Here is a 13,256-nt window from a genome sequence, read left to right as displayed (position 1 = left end):
AAGTATTGGCCTTTTTATTATATAAACCTTACTACTTATCATACTAGTAACTATGTCCACAATCATCAATGATAATCCATTCATTGATTGTTATATTTGGATACTTTGGAAGGTTTTCCCTATTAATGATACAGCAGAGGTAAACTTCCACTGACTCAAGATGCTTTCGACATCCCTGCCATTCTTGTGGCTTCAGGGAGTTGCGGTGGAGGCTAGGGTATCCTGGTATGGGTGGTTCATCTGGTGGCATGTCAAGCCACTTACCTCACCTTGTGGAGATTTCGGCCGATCGGCCTCAATTATAAGAATTGCCGCTGTAACCTCCTCTCTCCTGAAGATAGGCCAAAATGCGATGGTCTAATTTTTTGTTGTGGGGCCAGGTCTGGTAAGACAGCAGAGGAGTGTCCTTTATTGGTGTAACTGTAAGGTCAACTCAGTCCCTTGCCAATTTGGTCCATCTACTCAATCATGTTAGCCCACTACGGTTAGGTAAGAGTAGGTTAGATTTATCATACTTTAATTTCTTTGACCTCTGCATCTATTAAAACAAAGATGTTGTCTTAACTCCCTCACTCTGGGGCACATCGCACATCTAGAGCATTAGCTGCCTGATGTGCGATGTCGCGTCATAATAATTGGATTATAAAAAATAAAGTCAGTGCTCAATCGTTCGTTCTCTTTCATCCGTGAAATTTGATAGCCATAGAAAAAATGATGAAGCCAGTTTAGAGAGAATGGAGGTTACGTAGGTACGACTACAATAAATATAATCAAGACGCCGATGTCAGCATCATCGCATACCCACTTGCTCCTCATGACGCCTACGTAGGCGTCACCATATGGAAGTGGTTAAGTAGCCGATGGGCCAAACTGGTTGGCAAGCTTTTAATCTTCTGCAGTAACATGTCTAAGTGTCCCTTGAAGACATTTAGGGTATTTTTTTAGTTTCGACCATGGGCGCAATATAGCAATAGAAAATTGATTATTAATTTTGTAAATTAAAATGTATCAACGTAATATGCAATTTTGTGGGCGGAAATGAAAATAAAAAATACCTTGCTACAAGCAAATATGCTAATGAACGAAGTCGGTAGCATAGGATCAGGACACCATCTTGTCGTCTGTCAATTGATGGCCTCGGTACTTCCGACAGTACCTCGCCAGGTACATTTTCTTGAAGGAATGTTATGGAGCGGAGATACAAGCATTCCTTCAAACTGCAAGAACTTTTTATACCCTGCAAGCTGAGAGAGTGGTTGAAAAACCCACCAACATCTCTCATGACGACGAGAGTGAGGACAAGGATGAGCTGGATGACATTTAATTTGCAGGTAATGATTTATTAAGCACAGGTTGGTTAGGTTAGGTTAGATGAATTTATCATCATTTCATTTCTTCGACGTCAGCGTCTATCATAACAAACATGGCGTACCATTTGTCTGACACAACTTCGTTACTTACAAAATCTGTTTTAGCACCTTTTTTGTTTTTTATTTCCACTCACAAATTTGCATATTATGTTGATACATTATAATTTTCAAAATTAATAATTGATTTTCTATTGCTATATTGCGCCCATGGTCGAAACTAAAAATTTACCACATTTAGTTACGTTATTTTTATAGTTTCGATCATGGGCACAATATAGCAATAGAAAATTAATTATTAATTTTGTGAATTAAAATGTATCAATGTAATATGCAATTTTGTGGGCAGAAATGAAAATGAAAAATACCTTACTACAAGCAAATATGCTAATGAACGAAGTCGGTAGCATAGGATCGGGACGCCATCTTGTCTTCTGTCAATTGACGGCCTCTGTACTTCCAACAGTACCCTCCCCAGTTACATTTTCTTGAAGGAATGTTATGGAGCGGAGATATATGCATTCCTTCAAGCTGCAAGAACTTTGTATACCCCGCAAGCTGAGAGAGTGGTTGAAAAGCCCACCAACGTCTCTCACGATGATGAGGATGAGCCGGATGACATTTGATTTGCAGGTGATGATTTATTAAACACAGGTTAGGTTAGTTTAGTTTAGACAAATTTATCATCCTTTCATTTCTTTGATGTCGGCATCTATCATAACAAACATGGCGTACCATTTGTCTGACACGACTTCGTTACTTATGAAATCTGTTTTAGCACCTTTTTTGTTTTTCATTTTCGCTCACGAAATTGCATATTATGTTGATACATTGTAATTTACAAAATTAATGATTAATTTTCTATTGCTATGTTGCGTCCATGGTCGAAACTACAAATTTACCTTAGTTATTTACGCTGCAAGCTGACATGTCTCTCAGACATTGAGGAGGACTGTTGAACAGTTTTGGTCACATCCTACTGAAGCTGCTAGCCCAGATTAATCTTAGGATTGGCATTTTGTTTTGGGACCTCTGATGTAGCATGATCTCATATCCTGTTTGGCTTTATCTTGATGTAAGGTATGTAAGCCTCTAGTATTATCCAGGTGTAGATAATTTTATAGCACTCTCTTCTTTTCTGGAGGGAGTAAAGCTTGAGGTGTTTCAAGCATTGCCATTAGTTTTTGCCAGTCATCAGTGCAATTTTGTTGAAGCTTCTTAGTACTGATTCTGGCCCCTCAATTTCTCTAGTGGGTGATGGACTTCATAGCCTACAGCAATACTTCATTTTTGACGACATAAAACTTTTCCAGAGTGTCATCAAGCACTTCCTCTCTGAAACTGAAAATTCTTAGTATCCAGGGTAAATTTTTAGAAGTGCACACTTTGTGATATAGCAATAGAAAATTAAATAGTAATTTTGTAAGTTATAATACACCAGTGTAATATACGTTATTCTTGGCAGAAATTGATAATAGAAAAGGTTGCTAAAAGATATAAACAAATGTAGCTGCTTTGGTTTTCTGAGACTCCATCTTTGTTTTGGTAGAGGCAGAGGCTGAAGAAATTAAAGTATGATAAATTCGTCTATTCTAACCTAATCTATCCTACCCTACCTAACCTAACCTACATTTAGTAATGCAGTACTTGTAATTCTAGAGGTCATCAGGATTGTTTTCTTCATCTCTGACCTCCGAATCTATCAAAATAAAGATGGCATCTAAAGGAGTCGAAGTGACTTCATTCATTTCTGTATAGGTTTTAGCAATGTTTTTTATATTGATATCTGCCAAGAAAAATATTTATTGCATTGATATATTATAATTTATAAAATTGATATTTAATTTTCTAATGCTATACCACGTAGGTGTTCACTTCTAAAAAAAAATACCGTATCCTGCCAGACATCTTCCTTACAGATTTTGTGATGTTGTGTATGTGAAGAGTGAATTTGCAGTCACTGATTACTATCACCAGCCCCCCCCCCCAGATCTCAGAGATTGGTCTTGACACTGATGATGCCTTGGGTAGTCTCATAGCTGGTGTGGTCTTTTATGCTGCTATTTCCATACCATAAAACCTCAGATTTGCTTTCATCGAAGAACATATTACTATTAGTTGCCCATGTGTAAACAGTGTTGAGGGCTTCTTGATGAAAGTCAACATCTTCCTATATATTAACTTTTCTGGCTGCTCTTGTGTTATCTGGAAGGGATGAAGTGGTGGAGTGCTTAACATCCTTGTCAATGTCAGAAATGAGTGCAAGAAATGGGGTGGGGAACTCCACTTGCTACTGGGGACCTTTCTGACAGGTTGCCATTAACATTTTCAATACAAGTCAAATATTCTCATGCACATCAGGTTGCTTGATGTACAATGATGCATCACAATATGTACATTGCAAAATATAAAGTTACTGCTGTTATATTCATTCTCTTTCACCCTGTATAAATATAGCATCACAGAAAATGTAATCAGGCCTATTCACAGAGTACAGGGGTCACTCGGCTACAACTACAAAATAAATATAATCAGGAAGCTGACACCAACATCCTTGTATAGCCTATTGCTGGCTCACAACTCATACATATACATCATCGTATTCAAGAGGTTAACTGTCACCTGCTAGATGTGCCCATATAGAAATCTGTGGATCCATTTCCCCAGTTGGCCTCTGACATCTATTGCTGATACCTTTTGCAGCAGTAAGCAGTGATCTACCTTGTTGAATGCTTTAGTAAAATCAAGGTAGATGACATTGACATTGTTTCCTTCTTCTAAATTGTCCAATAGAAATTTGTAATGTGTCATTAATTATGACTGGCATAATCTTCCTTTGCAAAATCCATCTTGCCCATTGTTGAAAAGTCCATGGTGGGGGAAAAAGTCTACTAGTCTATTTCGGATTATCTGTTCAAATACTTTCATAATGGAGGAAGTTAGCACAACAGGTCAGTATTTGGTTACATCACTCCTGCTACCACCCTTATGGGAGTGATGAGCCTGTAATGTGGATTCCAGGACTATGCCTTCATTAAGTGATGTCCTCCAAATCTTGAGCAGTAGAATTGCCTTTTTTTTTCCCCCAATTTTTAAGCAGTATAGCTGGGATACTATCAGGACCTGTTGCTGATATTGTATTGAGTCCTGATAACACATTCTCAATAGTGAAGTCAATGTCTACCATCATTTCTCTGCTATCTTCGAACATACTGGGTAGAAAGAAGCATGCTAGGTTATCAACTTTCTTGTTTTGCATTGGTGTGCTGAAGCTCTTTTCATATTACTTTTTAAGAGCTTCTGCTATATCTTATTTGTTTGTGGTATGTTTGTTATTATTGTCTATTAGTGGTCCAATCTGTGTGCTGACACAATTTTTCTTATTGCATAGTTAAAGAAGATGATTTTTTTTTTTTTTTTTTTTTTTTTTTTCCACTGAAGCCTTCAACTCTCTTTGACTCTCTTCCCTGTGCGAGTCTATTGAAGGGTATTCTGTGGCTGGTTTGGCCCCAACTCTTGGGGTTGGAGGGTGGTCCTGCAACAAAGATGCTGCCACACCAGGACCTTTCTAAGTTGTTGTCAATGTTACTAACATCTAGGATGAAGAGCAATTGACCAAGAACCATCAACTGGGGCATACTACTCTGGATTTGCCTGCCTCTGAGAACTCCCCGTGGACAGACCCATTGAATTCTTGCCATCAGGAAACTGTGTATCCATCTTACCACTGAACCAATGATACCTTTGTCCCAAATCTGCAGGAAGTTGCCATGATTGACTTTGTCAAAGGCTTTATTTTTGGTTAATAATCAAATTCTCTTTTTTTTCTTATTCATAGTAACTGTTTTCACTGGATGATACCAGGTAACCATATAGAGGAATGCAATTTCATCATACAACATTGGTTTTTTGGTGGTGAAAGGCCAGGTATAATTTTTTGGTAATATTTGCTTGATTATTTTAGATCAGGATAGGATAGGTTATACTACCTCAAAGCCAGCTCCATTGATGATGCTCTAGTGGCCCCATGTTAGATAAAAACAAAGTAGTTCTGTCAATCTAGTTACAATTTATACAATTTAATGATAAAAGCTTGTCAAAACACTCATGGAATAGAAATATTTTCAGTCTAATCATGAACATTTCATCATTGGAACTTCCAAAACTTTGCATGTTTTACAAACAGCATGATCAAACATGATTGCCAGGCTGTGGTCATGATGGAACAAAACTGTAGCATATAACTTATGTTTCTAGTGGATTTTGTAATAGGAATTGCCATTGATGACAATAGTATTGTCTACTGTTCAGGGTTAGATTAATCAATCAGACCTTATTCTGACCCTGTTCTGAGTAGCACATACCCCACTGTGGGGTCTGGGGACAAAGCTACCCAGTTAGATAACATGCTCCCCATGATAGGTTATGCTAAGTTTAGTTAAGGTGGATCAGGTTAGTTCAGGTTGGTCTGGTTAGGTTATGATTTTGTGAAAATCACATTTTGCCAGTGGTTTTCACATTGATTTTGATATGTGAAAAGTTTGGGGTTTTGTGCATGTATGATATGTGTAAGGGCTAAAAGGAATGAGGGAGAGTAGGCACCAGAGTACTGACCTTATGAAAGAAAAAAAATTATGAGCCGATAGGTTGGTAATGAGTGAAAGAAAACTTTGGGAGCATCAGGTCATCTGGTTTCTTTTCATTTAATCGTATCTGATTCCATGACTGTATTTGATGGTGTTGAAAGCTCCATACATTTTTTAGTCTATTGTTATTTCTTCTTTTGATCCTATTGTAACACTATTCTGGACATATAATGTTTTATTAATATTTATATCTTGGGATGATTATCATATGTATTTATGACTACTGTCTGTTCCCACCCCCAGGTTGTTGATATAGGCTAGGAACATGACTAATGCCAGCACTGTATGGCACACCACCTGTCACCCCTTTCCACTCTCTTTTCTTCTGATCATTGTTCTCATTTGCCTTCCCACCAGGAAATCTTTCATCCAATTCAGCAAAGTGCCTTTAAGGCCACCCATGTCATGCTTTCTCAAGATGCAACTCTTCAGGTAAATTTGAAAGCCTTTAGGGTTGGATGAGTGTAAAAGAAATTGCTTTTTTTCTCTGTTTTATTTCTTTTGCTGCCTAGCTATTTTTTGTCTCCCTTATGAACAATTAGTATTCTTGTGTAAGATTTTTCATGCATATTAATCTAATTTAACATATTTTGGTCTTGAAGTTTAACATCATTTTTGTCTTGTGATCTAGTTTACTTCCATTCTTCAAGGTGTTGAGTGTTTTATATATGCCATTAGTTCCACTTTTTTATTATTAATTGATTTATTTATTTTTGTAGCTGGAATTCTTAGATTTAACATAGCAGTTTCTGAAATTGTACCCGAAGGTGATTACCATCTTCATTTTGAATCCTAATTCGTAAATTGGATTTTATGTGAATGATAGGAAGCAAACATATTTGTAATGGTGTAGTAGTAAAACCTCTTTTTGATATTTTATTATAACCAGAACTCTGCTAGAGCCTTCAAAATGGCTCAAGCTCAGATCCAACAGCAGCAGCATCATCAGCAGCAACTTCTTAGTCAACAGACAGCACAACAACAACAACAAAAGAGTCAGCAAACAGCTGATTTTGGACCAGATAGTGGAGGTAGAATAAAGGTAATGCAGTGATTGTTAGGAGTTATCGATATCACCTTTTTTGTTTCTATCTTTTTTTTTTTTTTTTCATCCTGCAATGATTTATATTGGTGTTTAAATTAATAATCCCTTGTTGATGACTTTTGTGCACATTTTAATTGTTTTTTTATTAGTATTTGTTATAGCATTGTGAGATAACTCAGTTGTGGAATATAAAAGAAAATTCATTTGAACGATGTATTGTTTCAGGGTCTTACCATCATTAAGCCTGTTGTATATGGCAACATTGCTCGATATTTTGGCAAAAAGCGGGAGGAAGACGGCCACACTCATGAGTGGACCGTATATGTGAAGCCTTACCATAATGAGGATATGTCCACCTATGTAAAGAAGGTATGAGATCATGTATTTTGACATCAGAGTTAATAAGTAACACTATCCTTCAAAAATGTTACTGCAAGAGTGGCATGATGTAAAGAGCTCTAGCATAAGTTAAAAGTTGTGATTTCTTGTATTTTGGTACAATTAGTGATAGATGGTAGGGACCAGCAATATGTATCTGCTCCTGAAAGAATAATGTTTGATAGAATAATCTCATTGTCATTCATTTGCAAAACCCATCAACACCCTCACTTCCATCTTCAGGTGCAGCCTCAAAGGGGTGACACTTGGTCACTGGACCAAACTTAGGCTCTCTATATCAACTTCAATTGTATTCCCTCCACCTCTTCACATAAGGAGAGTTGACAACTGGTAGAAACTCTCCTATTCCTATGACAGTAAAACTTCAAAGATGTGGAATACTTGGGTGTATAACTTTCTCCATATCTCTTCAATTGTTGATCTCTCCTGTTCTAGACCCAGACTTAACTCTTATCAAACCAATCATGTATGTCAGTAAAGCATGTTCCAATAACTGATTTCACTGCACCATACTTTCATCTATTGATGATAAATATATATATATTTTTTTATTACAATTCATACATACATATACCAAAGGCTTTCCCCCCCTTACATGGGGGGGGGGGGTAACCAAAAAGAAAAAGGTATAGAAACCACTCCCACCTATTTCATTCCCTATATATACCACTCCCCTCCACCCTCCTCCCTCCCTCTTAGCTTGGCACCTCCTGGATGACAGGTCATCCCTGCATCCTGTCCACTGCCCTGGGTCAGAAGCAGTGTCACTGCACCATACTTTCATCTATTGATGATAAATATGATTTTTTTTTTATTATTACAATTCATACATACATATACCAAAGGCTTTCCCCCCCTTACATGGGGGGGGGGGTAACCAAAAAGAAAAAGGTATAGAAACCACTCCCACCTATTTCATTCCCTATATATACCACTCCCCTCCACCCTCCTCCCTCCCTCTTAGCTTGACACCTGGATGACAGGTCATCCCTGCATCCTGTCCACTGCCCTGGGTCAGAAGCAGTGTCGCAAGACACAGCACATCCACAGCAAGGCTGCTTTATAAATTCGGCGACCCCCCCCTCTCCGTCCCCTCATGCAGAAAAGGAGAAGACGGGGAGAAATCCCTTTGGGCTGCATCACATTTTTTCTCATACTTCCTCACCCCCCATCCCCCACCCACTCCCTTCATGCATCACAGCATCATCCATACACAACCCTTCAGAATTCACCCCTATCTTCTGTCCTTCCTCAACAGACATTCCTCTCTTTTGTAATGCCCCTTTTACCCAATCCATCCATCTCATCCTAGGACACCCCCTCATATTCACTCCTTCCACCTCTGCCATCCACACCTCTTTTACTAATCTTTCTTCACTCATTCTTTCCATATGTCTAAACCATCCTAATACTCTTTCATCAACCCTATCTCCCAGCTCCCTTTCCCCCACTGTTCTCCTCCTCACCTCCTCATTTCTCACTCTATCTAGCCTATTAACCCCTATCATACTTCTCAAACATTTCATCTCAAACACATTCAAACTCCTCTCTTCCTCTCTTATGTTCCATGTTTCTGCCCCATACAGTGCTGTTGGCACAATCACTCCTTCATATAACCTCTTAGCATCCATTCCCAGATGTCTATTTCTCATTACACTTTTTGATCCACTAAGGCATTTACTTGTTTCTCTCAATCTACATTCTACCTCCACCCCCACTCCTCCCTTTCCTGCCACATTCGCACCCAAGTATGTAAAACTATCCACTTCCTCTAGTCTCTCACCCTTAATGCTCACTTCCAGCCTGCTGTCACTCTCTCCCCTTATACTTTGTAGAAGTAATAAAGGAAAAAAGAGATTGAGTAAGAGACACAAGAGACAAAAAAATGTATTGTAATCTATGGTATCAAAGAGAAACATGGACTAATTAGGTTCCAAAGGGAAAAAGAGGAGGAAAAAATAGTGATGGAAATACTAAAAGAAATACAGGAGGAGCCACAAGGACTTGAGAAGGGATATGAAGAAATTTACAGAATGGGAAAATATTTTGTAGAGAAAAATAAACTTTTTATTTTATTTTTTTTTATTAATACTTATCCCCATCCCCCACCCACTCCCCCTCATGCATCACAGCATCATCCATACACAACCCTTCTCCATTCACCCCTATCTTCTGTCCTCTCTCGTCCTTCCTTAATAGCCATGGCAACATAACACGCCCCTGACGAAGTCCCACCTTTACCTCAAACCATTCACTCTCTCCATTTCTAATCCTAACACAAGGTCTACTACTCTCGTAAAAACTCTTGACTGCTCTTAACAGCTTTCCTCCTATCCCATATATCTGCAGTACCTCCCACAGTTTCTACCTGTCTACCATGTCATAAGCCTTTTCCAGATCCATAAAAGCCCAAAAAACATCCTTACCTTTTCCTATAGTTTTCTCACATATCTGTCTTACCACAAAAATCTGATCTACACAACCCCTACCTGTCCTAAAACCACACTGTTCCTCACCAATTACTCCCTCTGTTCGTCTCTTAATCAAGACCTCCCATAAGCCTTCCCAACTACTGTACACTCAACAAGCTGATCCCTCTGAAACTACTACACTCACACTTGTCCCCCTTTCCCTTGTAAAGTGGAAACTATACAGGCACTCCTCCAGTCCTCCAGCACTCTACCCTCTCTTAAACAAACATTAAATAACCTCACCAGCCAGTCCACTATAATTGTACCTCCTCTTTTCAGACATTCTGCATGGCATCTATCCAACCCAGGTGCCTTACCTGCTCTCGTTGTCTTAACAGCTACTTTCACTTCATCTTTCCCTAATTCTCCTCCATTTTCCTCACTCATCACTCTCATTTTTGTAGTGCTTCCCACTGCAACAACCTTTCCCTCCCTATCCTCCTTCACATTTAGCAACTCCCTAAAATACTCTGCCCACTTTCCTCTAACTGCCTTCTCTTCCATTATCACTTCTCCATCTGTACCATTTACCTTTTCTTCTCTACTTGATTCGCCTCCTCTTCCTCTTTTGATTTCTTTCCAAAATATCTTTTTATTACTTTCAAAATTTTCTGTCATACTCATACCCCATTTCACAACTGCCCTCCTCTTTGCTTCCTTTATCTTATGCTTAACTTCCCTTCTCTTTACTTTGTACCTCTCATACAATTCCCTCATCCTAATTTGTAGCCAATCTATGAATGCCTGTTTCTTCTCTTCTACACCCTTCTTTGTTTCCTCATCCCACCACTCACTATCCTTCCTTCTATTTCCTCCCGCCCTCCTTGTTCCACACACCATCTTTGCACACCTTATGACTCCCTCCTTGAACCATCCCCATTCCTCCACTCCTAGTTCTACTCTATCCTTCACTCCCTCCCACTCCTCTCTCAGCTTCTTCTTATACTCCTCCTTTTCTTTCTCATTTAAGCAGTTCACTCTAAGTACCTCCCTACCTTCTGCCCTTTTCCTCTTTCTCCACCTATTCTCCATTCTCAATTTACCTTCCACCAAAAAATGATCTGATATTCCCCCACTCTCTCCCCTTAGAACATGTACATCCTTAACTCTTCCTATCATACTCCTGGTCACCACTATATAGTCCATTAATGCTCTATCTACCACCCTTCCATCCACCACCCTCTCCCATGTGTACTTATGCTCGACTTTCTTCTTAAACACTATTTGCTATCATCAACTCTTTCAAGACACATTTCCACCATCAATTCTCCACTACAATTTTTACCTGGAACTCCATACTTCCCAATCACTCCGTCTGTTGATTCGTTTCCTACTCTAGCATTAAGGTCTCCCAATACAACTACATTGACATTTCTTCCTAATCCCTCTATGCACTCATTTATATCTACCCAAAAAGCCTCCCTTTCCTCTATGCTCTTCTCACTACCAGGCCCATATACACTTACAAAAACCCACATCTCCCTTCCCAGCTTCCCCTTCATCCACATCAACCTTGATGAAACCTCCTTCCACTCCACTACATGCTTACTTCTCTCCCTCGTCCCCTCCTCACTCCTGACTACCTCCCAGCTACACTCCCAAACTCACACTTGCCCTTCCCTTTCATTTTAGTTTCACTCAAAGCCAGCTCATCCATTTTTCTTCTCACAAACATACTGCCTATCTCTTCCCTTTTACTCTCATCTGTACCACATCCATGCACATTAAAAGACCCAAACCTTAGGGTACTGGTTGAAAAACTCCCAGACCCTCTTATGCCTTTGCTTTCTTTTTTAGGAATATCCCCTTTTGGGGCTACAGGTTGTAGGACTCCTAATCCCATCCCCTGTCCCATTTTTTGTTGCCTCTTATGACTCAAGTGGAAAGACTTGGTGGTAGCATTTTCTTTCCCCACCACAGGGTAGGCAAAAAAAGGAAAAGGGGTTGGGGGAGAGCATAACAGAAGGACAGTCATAGTATAAAAGTGTCATAATTTCTCTATGAACAGAGTTTTCCTCAATCACAGACAAAATTATGTGTGGCTCTGGTCTGTAGGGGCGGCCCATATAGACCCTAAAGTATCAACTGCATGCTACTCTGCCACAATAACATGCAGCCAATACCCCAGATGGGTATGCATGTATTTATTTTTACTCTGTTTATTTGGTTTGTTTTATTATTATTTTTTTCATTCTTTTACCATATGTGTGTGTATATACAAATGGACTAAACACTTGGAAAAGAACAAAATATTAAACCCCAACCAATTTGGATTTAAAAATGGAATATCATGTACTCAAGATTGCTAGACATAATACAAGAAAGAGATGGCTGGGTAGATTGTGCCTTCCTGGACCTACAAAATGCTTTCAACAAAGTACTGCACAAAAAACTACTAAGAAAAATTTAACTAATAGGAAAATTATTGAAATGGAAGACTTCTTGAAAGGAAGGAAAATGAGAGGGATACTTAGAGAAAAGAACTCAAAATGGGTAGACATGGTAAGTGGAGTACCCCAAGACTGTATTGGCTCCGATAATGGTTGTTATTTATATAAACAACATGGATGAAGGAATGAAATGCTACATAAACTTCTTTGCAGATGATACAAAACTATTGAAGAAAATGGGTAACAAAGAAGACTAAATCTTTTCAGGGAGATCTGGACAAAGTCTGAAATTGGAGTAAAAAGACTGAAGTGAATTTCACATTAGAAAATGGAGTATAATGGAATTTGGGAAAAGCAAATAAAGATTATCTGGTAAATACAAAATTGGAACAAAAGAAGTTAAGAAAGTAAATTCAGAGAGACACCTAGGAATGATCATTTCAAATGACATGACACCAGACAAGCATGTAAACAAAATAGTTGGAGAAACCAACAACTTAATAAGATCAATGAAAGTAGCCTTTGACTATATGGATGAGGAAATGGTGAAGAAAATCCTAGTTACACTGATGACCAAAATTTGAGTATGCAGCATCACTGTGGACACCCAGTACAAAAAAAAAAAAAAAAAATGAAGGAATTCAAAGAGCACTAACACTCAGCATGTTGACATATGAAAAAAAAATTGGACAAACTAAACTTATTAACTCTGGAGCAAAGAAGAGAAAGAGGCGATTTGATATCCATATATAGAATTATGAAAGGGATGGAAATCCTTGACAGGGATGATCCACTTAAATGGGACAGAAGAAATACAAGGGGACACAAGAAGAAACTTAAGCAGGACAGTTACAGAAGAGATCTGAAAAAGAATAGCTTTCCACATAGAGTGATAGATACATGGAATAAATTGAAAGAAAACAGTGAGTGCTAAAATT

At 38.6% G+C, this 13,256-nt stretch overlaps 1 protein-coding gene across 4 annotated transcripts in view; it reads left to right on the top strand.

Moving 5' to 3' along the window:
• Gas41 (YEATS domain-containing protein 4 Gas41) overlaps positions 1 to 13,256 on the top strand; it is a 33,697-nt gene that overhangs the window by 199 nt on the left and 20,242 nt on the right. Inside the window, exons 2-5 of one of the 4 annotated variants that reach the window (XM_076213493.1) lie at positions 6,371 to 6,445; positions 6,733 to 6,780; positions 6,903 to 7,055; positions 7,284 to 7,427. In XM_076213493.1, coding sequence (XP_076069608.1) covers positions 6,924 to 7,055; positions 7,284 to 7,427 — 276 coding nt within the window. In that variant the 5' untranslated portion in view covers positions 6,371 to 6,445; positions 6,733 to 6,780; positions 6,903 to 6,923. Of the gene's footprint in view, positions 1 to 1,289; positions 1,332 to 6,370; positions 6,446 to 6,732; positions 6,781 to 6,902; positions 7,056 to 7,283; positions 7,428 to 13,256 lie in introns of those variants that run through there. The other 3 variants (XM_076213490.1, XM_076213491.1, XM_076213492.1) reach the window with 3 other exon arrangements.

This window comes from Oratosquilla oratoria, chromosome 31 (genome assembly GCF_046742065.1).
Source record: "Oratosquilla oratoria isolate Oo_2021 chromosome 31, ASM4674206v1, whole genome shotgun sequence".
NCBI lineage: Eukaryota > Metazoa > Arthropoda > Malacostraca > Stomatopoda > Squillidae > Oratosquilla > Oratosquilla oratoria.
This window is presented reverse-complemented; position numbering and strand designations above follow the sequence as displayed.